At 45.0% G+C, this 18,814-nt stretch overlaps 2 protein-coding genes across 3 annotated transcripts in view; one reads left to right on the forward strand and one right to left on the reverse strand.

Annotated features, from left to right (window-relative positions):
• Positions 1-18,814, reverse strand: part of DOC2B (double C2 domain beta) — a 174,315-nt gene that overhangs the window by 71,886 nt on the left and 83,615 nt on the right. For both annotated transcript variants that reach the window (XM_087883454.1, XM_060693248.2), the window contains one exon: positions 6,309-6,418. In XM_087883454.1, coding sequence (XP_087739580.1) covers positions 6,309-6,418 — 110 coding nt within the window. The remainder of the gene's footprint in view (positions 1-6,308; positions 6,419-18,814) is intronic.
• On the forward strand, positions 3,551-4,152 carry LOC148116997 (uncharacterized; the record flags this gene model as incomplete). The annotated part of the gene is given in 2 exon segments (XM_087882209.1): positions 3,551-3,728; positions 3,731-4,152. Coding segments are annotated over 2 exon segments (600 nt in total), but the record flags the coding sequence as incomplete, so codon positions are not given.

Genomic DNA, 18,814 nt, shown 5'->3' on the forward strand with positions numbered 1-18,814 from the left:
ATCAAGAGTACAGGTAATCCTGGACTGACGACCGCAATTATTGGGCCCCCAGATTTCGGTTGCTTAAGTGAAACGTTGGTTCGGTGAGTTTTGCCCCGTTTTACGACCTTGCTTGCCGCAGTGAAGTGAATCGCTGTCAGCGTTAAATTAGTCAGACTGAGGGGGTCCTTGGTGCTCTCTGAGCTTGCTGGTTTTCTTGCAGACGTTTTATTACCCTTATTAGGTAGCAGCATCAAGCACTGATGAGGTTACCTTGTTAGGCTAAGGAAACGTTTGCAAGAAAACCAGCAAGCTCAGAGAACACCAAGGACCCCTTATCATCTGTCCGTCTGTTTCTCTGTCCTTCTACCTACCTACCTACCTACCTATCCATCCAACCGTCCATCCGTCCATCCATATATCTATCTATCTATTTATCTATCTATCATCTATCCATCCATCCATCCATCCATCCATCTATCCATCTATTCATCTATCCATTCATCCATATCTATCTATCCATCCATCTATTCATCCATCCATCTATTCATCCATATCTATCTATCCATCCATCTATTCATCCATCCATCTATTCATCCATCCATCTATTCATCTATCTATCTATCTATCACCTATCCATCCATCCATCTATCCATCTATTCATCCATCCATCCATCCATCCATCTTTTCATCCATATCTATCTATCTATCACCTATCCATCCATCCATCCATTCATCTATCCATCTATTCATCCATCCATCCATCCATCCATCCATCCATCCATCCATCCATCTATCTATCTTTCTATCCATCTATTCATCCATCCATCTATTCATCTCTATCTATCTATTCATCCATCATCTATTCATCCATCTATCTATCTATCTATCTATCTATCTATCTATCTATCTATCTATCTATTCATCCATAGCTATCTATCTATTCATCCATAGCTATCTATCCATCCATATCTATCTATCCATCCATCTATCCATCCATCCATCTATTCATCTATCTATCTATCTATCTATCTTATCTATCACCTATCCATCCATCATTCATCCATCTATCTATCCATCCATCCATCCATCCATTCATCCATATCTGTCTGTCTATCTATCTATCTATCTATCCATCCATCCATCCATCCATCCATCCATCCATCCATCCATCAGCTCAATGAAAATAGGCAATACATTTTTTTTATACGTCAATGTTTATATGTCTATTCATGAGATATGTCAGTAACAGATTAAATAAATAACATATAATTTAAACTGACAGTTAACGGACTCACAGGGCTGTTTAGAGAATGCAAAGGATAACCAAAAATCCAAACCTTTTTCGGAAAGATAAGCCGACACTGACAAAAACAAGATTTCTTTTTTTAAAAAAAAAAAACTTGTACCATTTTTCCCCCGACGAAAGTTTGTTTTTCCTCATTTTGCAAGGAAGAAAATTAGCAGGCTCAAACCCCCACCCCACGTGTTCATCTCACATTAAGTGGATCTGGGGCACATTAAACACCTCCTGGTATCAATTTGCAATTTGCGTTAAATTGAATATCGCATTATTCACACATACAAACTCATCGCAACCTCTCTGGAGTTCTTAGTCACTTAAAGTGGTACTGGGTAACAGGTAGTCCTCGACCTACGACCAAAAGAAGCCCAAACTTTCTTTTGTACAGTGAGACATTTGTGAAGTGAGTTTTGCCCCGTTTTACGACTTTTCTTGCCACAGTTGTTAAGTGAACCGTTGCAGTTGTTAAGGGAGTAACACCGTTGTTAAGTGAATCCAGCTTCCCCATGAACTTGGCTTGTCAGAAGGTCGCAAAAGGGGATCACATGACCCCGGGAGTCAATTGCCAAGTGTCTGAATTTTGATCACAGGATCATGGGGGGGGATGCTGGAAGGTTCATAAGTGGGGAAAATGGTCATAATAAGTCCCTTTTTTTCAGTGCTGTCGTAAGTGTGAACAGTCATCTCGTTGTAAGTCTAGGACTACCTGTATACTGGAAGTCGTAAGTTTGAACAGTCATCTCGTTGTAAGTCGAGGATTACCTGTATACTGGAAGTCCTCAACTTCTGACTACAATTGAGCTTAACATTTCTGTTGCTGAGTGAGTTTTCCCTCATTTCACGATTTTTTTTGCCATGGTTGTTAAATGAATCACTGCAGTTGTTAAGTTAGTAACATGGTTGTTAAGTGAATCTGGCTTCCCCGTTGACTTTGCTCGTCAGACGGTGGCAAAAGGGGATCATGTGACCCTGGGGACATGGCAACCGTCATAAATACAGATCGGTCGCTAAACATCCGAATTTTGATCACGTGACTATGAGGACGCTGCAACGGTCGTAAGTGTGAAAAACGGTCATAATTCACTTTTTTCAGTGCCGTTGTAACTTTGAACCGTCATTAAACTAATGGTTGTAAGTCAAGAACCTACCTTTCTAAGGTAGGTTAAATGAGGACCCAGTTTGTGGGGGCAATAAGCTGACTTTGTATAAATATACAAAAAGTATGAAGGCTATTGCTTAATGCACTGTAAGCCGCCCTGAGTCTCCGGAGAAGAGCGGCATATAAATCAAATTAAAAAAAAAAAAAAAAGAAGTACCTGTACTTGTTTTTTAATTTTTATTATTATCAAATTTACAGTACATGCCTCCCATCGCGTGCTTCGAGCAGCCTCAATTATTTACAGCTACGTAATGGTATATTAGCAAGTGATAATTTCCTTGACATTTTTAAATCCCCAGTGGGTATTTTATGTCTTCATTTTAAACCCCTGATTTGTATTTTATTACTCCGTTCTCTGTTTAAAACATCTCCAGCCTTAAAACCACTTAATAAAAATACAAAGCAGGGACATTTAAAAGTGAAAATCCCGTTGAAATTAAAATTTAGTTTACTGCGGCTCCGACAGCATCCAGCCGTCATCTTTCAAATTGCCAGATTAGGATGTGGCAGAGTTACGAGCAAATCAAAATGGAAAATTTGCATTTTCAACAACCGGGAATGGCCCCGGCGTCTTTCCAGGTAAAACAATGTAGCTTTGCTAAAAGCTGAGAATTTACCGAGATGAGAAAGGGGAGAAAAATGTGTTAGAATAGAATAGAATAGAATAGAATAGAATAGAATAGAATAGAATAGAATAGAATAGAATAGAAGTTGGAAGGGACCTTGGAGGTCTTCTAGTCCAACCCCCTGCTTAGGCAGGAAACCCTACACCACTTCAGACAAATGGCTATCCAATCTCTTATTGAAAACGTCCAGTGTTGGAGCATTCACAACTTCTGGTGGCAAGTCGTTCCACTGGTTAATTGTTCTCACTGTCAGGAAATTTCTCCTTAGTTCTAGGTTGCTTCTCTCCTTGATTGGTTTCCACCCATTGCTTCTTGTCCTGCCCTCAGGTGCTTTGGAGAATAACTTGACTCCCTCTTCTTTGGGGCAGCCCCTGAGATATTTTAACACTGCTATCATATCTCCCCTAGTCCTTCTTTTCATTAAACTAGACATACTCAGTTCCTGCAACCGTTCTTCCTATGCTTTAGCCTCCAGTCCCCTAATCCTCTTTGTTGCTCTTCTCTGCACTCTTTCTAGAGTCTCCACATCTTTTTTACATCGTGGCAACCAAAACTGGATGCAGGATTCCAAGTATGGCCTTACCAAGGCCTTATAAAGTGGCATTAACACTTCACGTGATCTGGATTCCATCCCTCTGTTGATGAAGCCTAGAACTGTGTTGGCTTTTTTGGCAACTGCTGCACACGGCTGGCTCATATTTCAACGGTTGTCCACTAGGACTCCAAGATCCCTCTCATGGTTGCTACTATTGAGCCAGGTACCACATATACTGTACCTGTGCATTTCGTTTTCCTTGCGTAAATGTAGAATCTTCCTTTTTTCACCCTTGAATTTCATTTCGTTAGATGGCACCCAATGTTCAACTCTGTCCAGATCCTTCTGTATCCTGAGCCTATCTTCCAGAGTGTTGGCTATTCCTGCCAGCTTGGTGTCATCTGTAAATTTGATGAGTTCCCCATCTATCCCCTCGTCCAAGTCATTGATGAAGATGTTGAAGAGTCCTGGGCCTAAAACAGAGCCTTGGGGTACCCCACTGCATCCCTCCCTCCATGTAGATGCAGTTCCACTGAGGACCACTCGTTGAGTGCAGTTGATCAGCCAGTTTCGAATCCATCTGGTGGTGATGCTGCCTAACCGGGTGGTGATGGGAGCGACGTGGCGCTCCCATGTAACGCCTCTCCTGCGCGAGCTGCACTGGCTCCCAGTGGTCTTCCGAGTGCGCTTCAAGGTTTTGGTTACCACCTTTAGAGCGCTCCATGGCTTAGGACCTGGTTATCTACAGGACCGCCTACTACCACCAATAGCCTCCCACCGGCCGGTACGCTCCCACAGAGAGGGACTCCTCCGGGTGTCGTTGGCCAAACAATGTCGACTGGCGGCCCCTAGGGAGAGAGCCTTCTCTGTGGGGGCACCTACTACCTGGAATGAGCTCCCCCCGGAGATACGGAGGATCCCGGATCTGCGCACCTTCTGCTGCACTCTTAAGACCTTTTTATTCCACCAGGCAGGCCTGGCCTAATCTTTTTCCCTCTTTTCTTTTTAATATTAAAATTTTAATCTGTTTTTAAATGATTGGGGTGTTTTAAATCTGTCTGGGCCAAATGGTTTAATTCGGTTTTATTCTGTTTTTAAATTTTGCATTTATGTATTTTATCGTTTGGCTGTTCACCGCCCTGAGTCCTTCGGGAGTAGGGCGGTATATAAATCAAATAAAGATAAAGAAGATAAAGATAACCCAGATTTTCCTGCTTTTTCTAGTAGTAAGTTATGGTCTACTTTATCAAATGCCTTACTGAAGTCCAAGTAAATTATATCGACAGCCTCTCTCTGGTCCACTAATTTTGTCACTTTGTCAAAGAATGCAATAAGATTAGTCTGGCGTGATCTGCTTTTGACAAACCCGTGTTAGCTTTTGGTTATTATTTGGTTTGCTTCTAGGTGTTCGCTGATTCGTTGCTTGATTATCTTTTCCAGAATCTTCCCTGGTATTGAGGTCAGGCTGATAGGTCTGTGGTTTCCTGGATTTATTATTTTTTTTTTCTAAATTTAGTTTTGCTAAAAGCTGAGAATTTACTGAGATGAGAAAGGGGGGAAAATAAGTTAAGTAATTGGCTGGGGAAAGGAAAGATAAATCAGCTTTAAGCTCAGGCATTGTCTGGGAAAATATATTTAACGCTTTGGGAAAATGGTTAGCCACTGGGCAGACGAAGTTCCTTCTGACTGGTTTTGATATAATCCATCAAAAGGAGATTTAAAACACTTCAAAAGCCAGACACGCGATCCACAATTTTGCAAGTCGAACAGGGCTCTGACGGTCCTCCACTTACGACAGTTCATTTAGTGACCGTTTAAAGTTACAACAGCACTGAAAAAAGTGACTTACAACCATGTTTCACACTTACGACGGTCGCAGCATCCCTATGGTCACATGATCAAAATTCAGACGCTTGGCAACTGACTCATATTTATGATGGTTGCAGTGTCCCGGGGTCACGCGATCCCCTTTTGCGACCTTTTGACAAGCAAAGTCCATGGGGGAGCCAGATTCACTTAACGACGGTGTTACTAATTTAACAAGTGCAGGGATTCACTTAGCAAATGTGGCAAGAAAAAGTCGTAAAATGGGGCAAAACTCACTTAACAAATTTCTCACTTAGCAATGTAAATTTTTGTCCATGTAGGAGCCAGATTCACAGACTCACATTTATGACCGTTGCAGTTTCCCTTGGCAACTGATTCATATTTATGGCCGTCACATTGTCCCTGGGTCACATGATAACCTTTTGCGAATTTCTGACAAGCAGCGTCAATGGGGAAGCCAGATTCACTTAGCAATCGTGTTAAGAACTGCAATGATTCATTTAACAGCTGTGGCAAGAAAGGTCGTAAAATGGGGCAAAATTCACCGAACAACTGTCTCATTTAGCAACAGAAACTTTTGGCCCCAATTGTGGTCGTACGTCGAGGACTATCTGTTATGGTATGTGAGAACGACCTTGGCAGACGGAGGAAGGAAAGCTGCCTAAGGAACAATTAGATAAGGGACAGCAGAGCCCTCAGCTGCATAATGGACCGAAAAAGAGATTCAGAAACGATTTCTCAGGCTATAAAAGAGACCGAGGGAGATTTGTACTTTCTGACTTGCAAGATTCTGTACTTGCAGACTGATAATAAAGTAGAATTAGCTCACCTGGTCGTGGTTCCCTGTCTGCTTTACCTGGAAGGCTGACACGGACTCACCTGAGTGTTTTGCGGATCATGTCTTCGTCGGTGATCCCGTAGTACGTGAGGGTTTCGTTCCAAGCGGGGTTTAATGTATTCCGCAAAGTTTTGGTCCTCAGTTTGTTCGCCTGGGTGGGAGAGGGGGAAAGAAAATAAGTCAGTTTGTTTATATGAATAACTCAAGTCAGCGAACACCTCCTACCATTTTTCCCCATAACAACAATCCTGTGAGGTGAGTTGGGCTGAGAGTGTGTGACTGGCCCAATAAGCTTTCCTGCCTAAGAGCGGGACTGGAACTCACTGCCTTCTGGTGATTGGCCCAAAGTAACCCAGACGGCCTTCACACCTAAGGCGTGGCTACAACTCACCATCTCCTGGTGACTGGCCCAGAATCACCCGGAAGCTTTCATGCCTAAGACGGGACTAGAACTCATGGTCTCCTGGTGATTGGCCCAAAGTCATCCAGCTGGCTTTTATGCCTAAAAGAGGACTAGAATTCACAGTTTCCTGGCTATTGGCCCAAAGTCACCCAGCACTAGAACTCACTGTCTCCTAGTGATTGGCCCTCAGTCACCCTGTCAGCTTTCATATCTAAAGCATAACTAGAACTCACAGTTGCCTGGTGATTGGCCCAGGAGGGCTTTTGTGCTTACAGAGAAACTAGAACTCGCCATCTCCTGGGGATTGGTCCAAAGTCACCCACTCGGCTTTCATATCTAAGGGGGGACTAGAACTCACTGTCTCCTAGTGATTGGCCCACAGTCACCGAGTCACCTTTCATATCTAAGGCATAACTAGAACTCACAGTCGCCTGGTGATTGGCCCAGGAGGGCTTTTGTGCTTACGGAGAAACTAGAACTCACCATCTCCTGGGGATTGGTCCAAAGTCACCCACTCAGCTTTCATATCTAAGGCATAACTAGAACTCACAGTCGCCTGGTGATTGGCCCAGGAGGGCTTTTGTGCTTACGAAGAAACTAGAACTCACCATCTCCTAGTTATTGGCCCACAGTCACCCAGTCAGCTTTCATATCTAAGGCATAACTAGAACTCACAGTCACCTGGTGATTGGCCCAGGAAGGCTTTTGTGCTTACGGAGAAACTAGAACTCACCATCTCCTAGTGATTGGCCCACAGTCACCCAGTCAGCTTTCAGATCTAAGGTATAACTAGAACTCACAGTCGCCTGGTGATTGGCCCAGGAGGGCTTTTGTGCTTACAGAGAAACTAGAACTCGCCATCTCCTGGGGATTAGTCCAAAGTCACCCAGTTTTTGCTTTGTTTGTTGCATTAACTTTTGGCCAAAGTTAATGCAGTCTCGCATTAGACTTTGGCCTAATGCAGGAATAGAAAACATCCTTCTCCTGGGCCCAAAGTTACCATCATAAGTCGAAGATGACTTGTAGAGGTAGCCCAGTCCTCAACATACAACCATCTGTTTAATGACCGTTCAAACTTGTAACCAAAAAGTGACTTAAGAGCAGTCCTCAGACTTACGACCATTGCAGCACTCTGCACATTCACATGAACAAAATCCGGGCGCTCGTAGCAAACATCCGTTTACAACAGTCAGGATCACATGATCACAATTTCTGATCTTGCCAGCCAGCTTCCGACAAGCAACATCAATGAGGAAGTCAGATTTGCTTAACGACTGCGTGAATCCTGCAGTGATTCACTTAACAACTGTGCCCAAAAACTTCCAAAATTAGACGCATCTCACTTAATATACATCGCCTAGTGAGGGAGGGTGAAGTCCCAATAGCAGTCGTAAGTACAGGAAAGTCCTCGACTTAAAACAGTTCGTTTAGGGACCACTCAAAGTTACAACAGCACAGAAAAAAGTTGACTTATGACCATGTTTCACACTTTACGACTGAATAAAAGTAAGCGGCTTGACAACTGGTTCATATTTATGACGGACGCTATTTATGACGGACGCAGCCTCCTGGGGCCACGTAATCCTCATTTTGTGACCTTCTGACAAGCAAAGTCCATGGGGAAGCAGGATTCGCTTAACAACCGTGTTACTAATTTAACAACTGCTGTGATTCACTTAAAACTCATTTAAGAAATTTCTCGCTTAGCGATGTACATTTTGGGCTCAATTGCGGTCGTAAGTCGAGGACTACCTCTATTTGCTGCATAATTCTGCACAGGCAGCTCCATTCTGGCGAGAGCCCGCATTTTGCTGAGGACTCGGTGCCCTTTGGAAATGCCGAAGAAAATCTACAGCTTGAACCAAGAAGTTGCCAAACATTGTGCCGTCCTAAAAAGAGGATTTGACCTTTCTGTAAAGAAGATATTGCCAGTCAGGGCCTGATGTAAAACTCTGCGCAGGGCAGGATGTGACAGTTAGGGGGGAAAAATGGCAGTTAATCAGGATGTAATAGGGTTCCCGGCCCTTTAAAACGAGTCCGTAACTCAGCATAATAATAATAATATATTGCTGACATTCAGTGGAATTGCTGCTCTGGTTTATTTCCTGGAGTTTTTTTTTTCTTCTTGAAAATAAGCATCCATTTTCAAAGGACAGTTTTATCTTTGCAGGACTAAAGTACCATCCAGGAGTTTTGAGAAGACTCAGCTTGTTTTGGCCATTCCTGGGATGGATGGGATGGGAAGGGATGGGATCAGATAGCAATGAATAGAATGGAATGGAATGGAATGGAATGGAAAATAGAATAGAATAGAATAGAATAGAATAGAATAGAATAGAATAGAATAGAATAGAATAGAATAGAATAGAATAATGGAATGAAGAATGGAATGGAATGGAATGGAATGGAATGGAATAGAATAGAATAGAATAGAATAGAATAGAATAGAATAGAATAGAATAGAATAGAATAGAATAGAATAGAATAGAATAGAGGAATGAAGAATGGAATGGAATGGAATGGAATGGAATGGAATAGAATAGAATAGAATAGAATAGAATAGAATAGAATAGAATAGAATAGAATAGAGGAATGAAGAATGGAATGGAATGGAATGGAATGGAATAGAATAGAATAGAATAGAATAGAATAGAATAGAATAGAATAGAATAGAATAGAATAGAATAGAATAATGGAATGAAGAATGGAATGGAATGGAATGGAATGGAATGGAATAGAATAGAATAGAATAGAATAGAATAGAATAGAATAGAATAGAATAGAATAGAATAGAATAGAATATGGGAAGAGGATAGGATAAGAATAGAATAGAATAGAATAGAATAGAATAGAATAGAATAGAATAGAATAGAATAGAATAGAATAGAATAGAATAAAATAATGGAATGGAATGGAATGGAATGGAATGGAATGGAATGCAATGGAATGCAATAGAATAGAATAGAATAGAATAGAATAGAATAGAATAGAATAGAATAGAATAGAATAATGGAATGGAATGGAATGGAATGGAATAGAATAGAATAGAATAGAATAGAATAGAATAGAATAGAATAGAATAGAATAGAATAGAATAGAATAGAATAAAATAATGGAATGGAATGGAATGGAATGGAATGGAATGGAATGGAATGGAATGGAATGCAATAGAATAGAATAGAATAGAATAGAATAGAATAGAATAGAATAGAATAGAATAGAATAGAATAGAATAGAATAGAATAGAATAATGGAATGGAATGGAATGGAATGGAATGGAATAGAATAGAATAGAATAGAATAGAATAGAATAGAATAGAATAGAATAGAATAGAATAGAATAGAATAGAATAAAATAATGGAATGGAATGGAATGGAATGGAATAGAATAGAATAGAATAGAATAGAATAGAATAGAATAGAATAGAATAAAATAATGGAATGGAATGGAATGGAATGGAATGGAATAGAATAGAATAGAATAGAATAGAATAGAATAGAATAGAATAGAATAGAACAGAACAGAACAGAACAGAATAGTGGAATGGAATGGAATGGAATGGAATGGAATAGGAGGAGAAGAGAGGAGAGGAGAGGAGAAGAGAAGAGAGAAAATATGGAATATGGGAGGGGAGGGGAGGGTAGAGGAGAAGAGGAGAGGAGAAGAGAAGAGAAGAGAAGAGAAGAGGAAGAGAAGAGAAGAGGAGAGGAGAGGAGAGAAGAGAAGAGAAGAGAAGAGAAGAGAAGAGAAGAGAAGAGAAGAGAAGAGAAGAGAAGAGAAGAGAAGAGAAGAGAAGAGAAGAGAAGAGAAGCATGACTGGGTATTTTTGCTTTGTGACTTCCGCCTTGATCACTGCCAAACTCACCCATCCAGTGGTGGGTTGCTACCAGTTCGCTCCAGATCGGGCAAACTGGTAGCGGCAGTGGCAGGAGGCCCCGCCCACCTGCCCGGACGCTTCTGTGCACGCGCGCGCAAGTGAACCAGTCGCAATGGGTTTTGAAACCCGCCCCTACACCCATCCAATCGTCTTCATCCCAACCATCAGGTTTTACAGCTCAGCTGTGAAACCAAGCTGATCAAGCCGACTAATCAGCTAGATCAATGACGGGTAAGATGAATCAATTAGAAAAACAGGCTGATCCAATTAACCTTAATGAAGCTGACATAGGACTATAATTGCTTAAATGCTGTGAAATATCAACAAGAGACAACAAGGAAGGGAATGTCCTGCTAGAGGTTGCAGGGACAGTAGAATAATTAAGTCAAGATGGCAGCATCTCCATGGTCCACCATGGTGGCAGAGTAATTATAGAATGCAGTATTGCAGGTTAACTCTGCCCACAGCCAGGAAGTTCGATCCTGACCTGCTCAAGGCTGACTGAGCTTTCCGTCCTTCTGAGGTTGGTATGATGAGGACCCAGATTGTTGGGGGCAAGAGGCTGACTCTGTATACCGCTTAGAGAGGGCTGTAAAGCACTGTGAAGCGGTATACGAGTCCAAGTGCTATTGCGAAGGAAGGAAGGAAGGAAGGAAGGAAGGAAGGAAGGAAGGAAGGAAGGAAGGAAGGAAAGAAGGAAAGAAGGAAAGAAGGAAAGAAGGAAAGAAGGAAAGAAAGAAAAGTGAAGAGGGAAAGAGAAAGAGAGATAGAGGGTGGGAGAATGGAGAAAAGAGGAAGGAAGGAAAAGTGAAGAGGAAAAGAGTGAGAAACAGAAGGAAGGAAGGAAGGAAGGAAGGAAGGAAGGAAGGAAGGAAGGAAGGAAGGAAGGAAAGAAAGAAAGAAAAGTGAAGAGGGAAAGAGAGGGAGAAATAGAGGGTGTGAGAACGGAGAAAAGGGGAAGGAAGGAAAAGTGAAGAGGAAAAGAGTGAGAAACAGATGGAGAGGAAGGAAGGAAGGAAGGAAGGAAGGAAGGAAGGAAAGAAAGAAAGAAAAGTGAAGAGGGAAAGAGAGGGAGAGATAGAGGGTGGGAGAACGGAGAAAAGGGGAAGGAAGGAAAAGTGAAGAGGAAAAGAGTGAGAAACAGATGGAGAGGAAGGAAGGAAGGAAGGAAGGAAGGAAGGAAGGAAGGAAGGAAGGAAGGAAGGAAGGAAGGAATCTGGTGGCACAGTGGCTAGAATGCAGTATTGCAGGTAACTCTGCCCACAGCCAGGAAATTCGATCCTGACCGACTCAAGATTGACTCAACCTTCTATCCTTCCGAGGTGGGTAAAATGAGGACCCAGATTATTGGGGGCAAGAGGCTGACTCTGTAAACATCTTAGAGAAGGCTGTAAAGCATCAATGTTCCAGTATCTCAGGGGTTGCCACAAAGACGAGGGGGTCAATTTATTTTCCAAAGCACCAACGGATGGAAACTAATCAAGAAGAGAAGCAACCTGGATTTGAGGAGAAACTTCCTAAAAGTGAGAACAATTAACCAGCGGAACAACTTGCCTCCAGAAGTTGTAGGTGGGGAGGTTTTTAAGAAGAAAGTGTACTGAAATGGTACAGGGCCGTGATGGCGAACCTATGGCACGCCTGCCACAGATGGCACCCGGAGCCATATATGTGGGCACGCAAGCGTTGCCCTAACTCAGCTCCAGCGCGCATGCACGCCGCCCAGCTGATTTTCGGGCCTTCCAGTCCCACTGGAAGTTGGGAAACGGCTGTTTCCTGCCTCCGGAGGGCCTCTGGTGGGGTGGGGAAGGCCGTTTTCGCCCTCCCCAGGCTCCTAGAAAGCCTCTGGAGCCTGAGGAAGGCAAAAAACGGCCTACCGGAACTTGGGAAACGGGCCGTTTCCGGCTTCCGGAGGGCCTCTGGGAGGGTGAGGAAGGCCGTTTTCGCCCTCCCCAGGCTCCTAGAAAGCCTCTGGAGCCTGAGGAAGGCAAAAAACGGCCCACTGGAACTTGGGAAACGGGGCGTTTCCGGCTTCCGGAGGGCCTCTGGGGGGGTGGGGAAGGCCGTTTTCGCCCTCCCCAGGCTCCTAGAAAGCCTCTGGAGCCTGAAGAAGGCAAAAAACTGCCCACCGGAACTTGGGAAACGGGGCGTTTCCGGCTTCCGGAGGGCCTCTGGGGGGGGGAAGGCCGTTTTCGCCCTCCCCAGGCTCCTAGAAAGCCTCTGGAGCCTGAAGAAGGCAAAAAACTGCCCACCGGAACTTGGGAAACGGGGCGTTTCCGGCTTCCAGAGGGCCTCTGGGGGGTGTGGGGAAGGCCGTTTTCGCCCTCCCCAGGCTCCTAGAAAGCCTCTGGAGCCTGAGGAAGGCAAAAAACGGCCTACCGGAACTTGGGAAACGGGCCGTTTCCGGCTTCCGGAGGGCCTCTGGGAGGGTGAGGAAGGCCGTTTTCGCCCTCCCCAGGCTCCTAGAAAGCCTCTGGAGCCTGAGGAAGGCAAAAAACGGCCCACTGGAACTTGGGAAACGGGGCGTTTCCGGCTTCCGGAGGGCCTCTGGGGGGGTGGGGAAGGCCGTTTTCGCCCTCCCCAGGCTCCTAGAAAGCCTCTGGAGCCTGAAGAAGGCAAAAAACTGCCCACCGGAACTTGGGAAACGGGGCATTTCCGGCTTCCGGAAGGCCTCTGGGGGGTGTGGGGAAGGCCGTTTTCGCCCTCCCCAGGCTCCTAGAAAGCCTCTGGAGCCTGAGGAAGGCAAAAAGCGGCCCACCGGAACTTGGGAAATGGGCTGTTTCCGGCTCCCGGAGGGCCTCTTGGTGGGTGGGGAAGGCCGTTTTCGCCCTCCCCAGGCTCCTAGAAAGCCTCTGGAGCCTGAGGAAGGCAAAAAACGGCCCACCGGAACTTGGGAAACGGGGCGTTTCCGGCTTCCGGAGGGCCTCTGGGGGGGGCGTTTTCACCCTCCCCAGGCTCCTAGAAAGCCTCTGGAGCCTGAAGAAGGCAAAAAACGGCCCACCGGAACTTGGGAAACGGGGCGTTTCCAGCTTCCGGAGGGCCTCTGGGGGGGTGGGGAAGGCCGTTTTTGCTCCTAGAAAGCTTTTGGAGCCTGGGGAGGGCAAAAAACGGGCCTACCATCACGTGCCAAAAGCGGGGGGAACCAGGGGGTGGCGGGGCACATTGAATTATGTGTGTGGGCACACACGCGTGTGACCCCCCCACCACGCTCCCCCCACTTTTGGCACGCGATGGCAAAAAGGTCCCTTCCGACTCTTGTTATTCTATGCTATTCTACTATGAAGCGGTATGTAAGTCTAAGTGCTGTTGCTACTGCGATTAAAAACTGTCTCAGTTAACAGCAGAAATTTTAAGGTGGCAAGTCGAGGACTCCCGGCAATGAAAATATAATCCTGTTTTATGATTTAATTCACTCTTCTCTTGCGTTACGGCGTCCTCCTCTTTAGAAGATAGGATTCCTTTTGAAAACAACTAACGTTTGAACTGGGATTTTAATAAGATTTGCCGATACATTTCTTCCACAGGGGTAAACTTTAAATGAGTAAGGAGGATAGAAAGAAAGGAAGGGGAAGGAATCAGAGAAACGAGAGACAAAAGCAGGGAAGGCAGCATTATTAATGACGAATAATTTTGTTTAAACAAGCATATCAAAGTCGGCTGGGCTGCGATCGTTCTCTCTACCTTTGTTATTATTGCAAGGAATGGATTAGCAGCAGATCAGCGCCAGGAAATTTTTTATTAATTTATTTGAAATCATGTCATCCTCTGTCGGCTTAACCTATTTCCAGACATGTCAGGAAGATAAAAGTAGGTGATATTTACTCATTAACTCCACCGATGAGCTTCTAAAGGGAGAAGGAATTTTTAAAATTTATTTAATTAATATCATGATTTTCGGCTTGGGGAGGCGTACTGATCCCTCAATTAATTTACTCAGTTAATTGGTAGCTTTTCGCCCCAAACATATCCTGGTAGTCAGGGGTGAAATTCTCTTACCTTCCCTAAAAGGTAAAGGTTCCCCTCGCACATATGCGCTAGTTGTTCCCGACTCTAGGAGGCGGTGCTCATCTCTGGTTCAAAGCCGAAGAGCCAGCGCTGTCCGAAGACGTCTCCGTGGTCATGTGGCCGGCATGACTCAACGCCAAAGGCGCACGGAACATTGTTCCCTTCCCACCAAAGGGGGTCCCTATTTTTCTACTTGCTTTTTTTACCTGCTTTCGAACTGCTAGGTTGGTAGAAGCTGGGACAAGTCACGGGAGCTCACCCCGTTACGCAGCACTAGGGATTCAAACCGCTGAACTACCGACCTTTCAATCAACAAGCTTAGCCACTGTGCCACCGCGTCCCTATACCTTCCCTACCGGTTCGCAAATGTACACACATCGTCCACCTATGCACAAAGTCTTCTGCGCATGCGCAGAGGCTGAAAAGCATCGCAAAAAAGGGACATCATGATGTCCGCACATGTCACCCGAACAGGATAGAAAAGGCTGAATTTCACCCCTGCAGGTAGTCCTTGATTTACGGCCACAATTGAGCCCGAAAACTCCGTTGCTAAGCGAGACAGTGATTAAGCGATTTTTTGCCCCATTTTACGACCTTTTTGCTCCGGTTGTGAAGAGAACCACTGCCGTCATTAAGCGAATCATGCAGTCGTTAAGGGAATCTGGCTTTGCTTGTCAGAAGGAGATTGCATGACTCCATGACACTGCGACCGTAATAAATTCAACATAAGTTCAACATTTATGTGAAGCCGCTGGGCGAGATCATCCGTGGCTTTGGGGTGAGATACCACCAGTACGCTGATGACACCCAGCTGTACATCTCCACCCCAGGCCACCCCAACGATGCCCTTGAAGTGATGTCCCAGTGCCTGGAGGCCGTGCGGATCTGGATGGGGAGGAACAGGCTCAAGCTCAACCCTTCCAAGACTGAGTGGCTGTGGCTCCCGGCATCCCGATATAGTCAGTTGACTCCATCACTGACTATTGGGGGCGAGTCCTTGGCCCCCACTGAAAGGGCTCGCAATCTGGGAGTCCTCCTGGATACGCAGCTGTCCTTGGAGGAACATCTGACGGCTGTTGCCAGGGGGACCTTTTGTCAGGTTTGCCTGATTCGCCAGTTGCGGCCCTTTCTTGATCGGGATTCCCTGTGCACAGTCACTCACGCCCTCGTCACCTCTCGCCTTGACTACTGCAACGCTCTCTACATGGGGCTCCCCTTGAAGAGCATCCAGAGGCTCCAGCTGGTCCAGAACGCAGCAGCGCGGGTAGTGACGGGAGCAGCATGGCACTCCCATGTAACACCGCTCCTGCGTGAGCTGCACTGGATCCCGGTGGTCTTCCGGGTGCGCTTCAAGGTGCTGGTTATCACCTTTAAAGCGCTCCATGGCATCGGGCCTAGCTATCTTCGAGACCGCCTGCTGCTACCGACGACCTCCCATCGACCCGTGCGCTCCCACAGAGAGGGCCTCCTCAGGGTGCCATCAGCCAAACAGTGCAGGCTGGTGACCCCCAGGGGGAGGGCCTTCTCTGTGCGGGCACCTACCCTCTGGAACCAACTGCCCCCAGAGATAAGGAGAATCCAAGACCTCGGTGCCTTCCGTCGTGCCCTTAAAACCCATTTTTTTAAGCAAGCCGGGCTGGCTTAAGAAGAAATTTTTTAAATATTTTAAATGTTTTAATTGGTAGGGAGTTTTAATTGGGCCAAATTTATATATCTTTTAATTGTTTTTTAATATTTGTACTGCATGTTTTTTTAACTCTGGCTGTACACCGCCCTGAGTCCTCAGGGAGAAGGGCGGTATAGAAATTCAATAATAAATAAATAAATAAATAAATAAATAAATAAATAAATAAATAAGAGTCAGTTGCCAAGCCTCTGGATTTTGATCACGTGACCGCAGGGACGATGCAGCGGTCGTTAAGTGTGAAAACGGTCATAAGTCCCTTTTTTCAGTGCCTTTGTAACTTCGAATGGTCACTAAGCGAATGGCTGGGGCTATCTGTACCCGGCTAATTTCCTCAACGCATACTTACTTCCCTGTGTATTTTAGAGAAACCTGGAGCAAAAAAATAAATAAATAAAAATAAACCACAGTTTATCCATAAATTTAATGCATTTTTTAAATTCCGTTCAGTGGGGGATGGGCAACTTCAAAAGACAATTTTTTATTATTATTGTATTATTGTATTATTGTAAGGAGCCTTGGTAGTACAGTGGTTTAATGCACCCTGTAATTAACACAGCTGCCTGCAATTTCTGCAGGTTCGAATCTCGCCAGGCTCAAGGTTGACTCAGCCTTCCATCCTTTCTAAGGTCGATTAAATGAGGACCCAGTTTGTGGGGGCAATAAGCTGACTTTGTATAAATATACAAAAGGATGCAGGCTATTGCTTAACGCATTGTAAGCCGCCCTGAGTCTCCGGAGAAGGGCGGCATATAAATCAAATTTTTTTTTAAAAAAAAATTGTTATAAATATGAAATTTATGCGCTGCCAATCTCGTATCCAGCAAGTCTGATTTATCGGACTTTCTGCAATGTTACGAAAAGCGACTCAAGGCCGTTGAATGGATGCACGCTCTCTTTGCAGCAAAAGGATTAAAATAGAAAGACCGCGTTCAAAATGACAATCTATCCATCAATGAGAAAATTTCTACCATGGCTGAAAAATACCAAAAAATGAAAACCAGAATCCAGGTTGAGTTTCATCCAGCAGTTTATCTCAGTAACTCAAGCCTAAATTGCAAAATGACTGCTGAATATTTTCTTCTTTTCTTTCTTAATTTTAATTTCTTTAGTGTTACCCTGCCTTTGTTATTTTTATAAAGAACTCTTTGCTTAGCAATGGAAATTTCGGGCATGGTGCTGGTCGTAAGTTGAGGGCACCATCTCTAAGCCAGATAGCAATAGCACCTAGATTTAGATACCGCTTCACAGTGTTTTACAGCCCACTCTAAGCGGTTTACAGAGTCAGTCTCTTGCCCCCAACAATCTGGATCCTCATTTTACTGACGTCGGAAGGATGGAAGACTGAGTCAATCTTGAGTTGCTCAGGATCGAACTTCCTGGCTGTGGGCAGAGTTAGCCTGCAATACTGCATTCTAGCCACTGTGTCACCACGGATTCCTTCCTTCCTCCCTCCCTCCCTCCCTCGGAAGAAATAGCACTTAAACTTATATACCGCTTCACAGTGATTTACAGCTCCCTGTAAGCAGTTTACAGAGTCAGCATATTGCCCCCAACAATTTGGGTCCTGTTCTGCCCCAGCTCCGGATTCCCGAGGATATAGACACACACCAATGGTCCTTATCAAATTTATTAAGTAGCAAGAATAAACCAAAGTCCGGCAAAAGTTGGCAACCAGCCCAGAAAGCAAGACACGATAAGACTTTTCCAAAAATGCTCTGATGATAATTACAAGTTGTTTCTAGCAAGAAACTTACTAACGGCGTGCGACTTAAATAGGCTAAGGGAGTGGCCAATTATTCTCAAGCCTTACTCTCGAGGAGACGTCCTCCTCCTGAGTAGCCACTCCTGCCTTTTGGCAGCCCTGCGTGCCCGAGCATTGAGGAGAGGCTCCTCCACTTCGCTCTCTCCACTTGAAGGAGCCTCTGGAGGTTCGGAAGGCCCAGGCTGAGTCTCTGCCTCTGGCACCACATCCTCTTCAGCCTCCTCGCTGTCCGACGCGAGCGCCGGCTGCTGGTGCAACACCACACCAGCCTCCTCATCATCGGGATCAGCCACGATCCGCGCAGGCCTCTGGCGGGCCATAACAGGTCCTCATTTTACCGACATCGGAAGGACAGAAGGCTCAGTCAATCTTGAGTTGCTCAGGATCGAACTTCCTGGCTGTGGGCAGAATTAACCTGCAATACTGCATTCTAGCCATTGTGCCACCACAGATTCCTTCCTTCCTTCCTTCCTTCCTTTCTCCGTTCTCTTTCCCTCCATTTCTCCCTTTCTTTCTCTTCACTTTACCTGCCTTTTCCTTCCTTCCTTCCTTCCATTTCTCCCTCTCTTTCTCTTCACTTTGCCTTCCTTCCTTCCTTTCCTTCCTTCCTTCTTTCCTTCCTCTTTTCTCCATTCTCCTACCCTCCATTTCTCCCTCTCTTCACTTTGCCTTCCTTCCTTCCTTCCTTCCTTCCTTCCTTCCTTCCTTCCTTCCTTCCTTTTGTTCCTTCTTTCCTTCCCTCCCTTGGAAGGAATAGCACTTAGACGTATATACCGCTTCCCCGTGCTTTTACAGCCCCCTCTAAGCAGTTTACA

Source organism: Pantherophis guttatus, chromosome 1 (assembly GCF_059756535.1).
Source record: "Pantherophis guttatus breed Tessera chromosome 1, ASM5975653v1, whole genome shotgun sequence".
NCBI lineage: Eukaryota > Metazoa > Chordata > Lepidosauria > Squamata > Colubridae > Pantherophis > Pantherophis guttatus.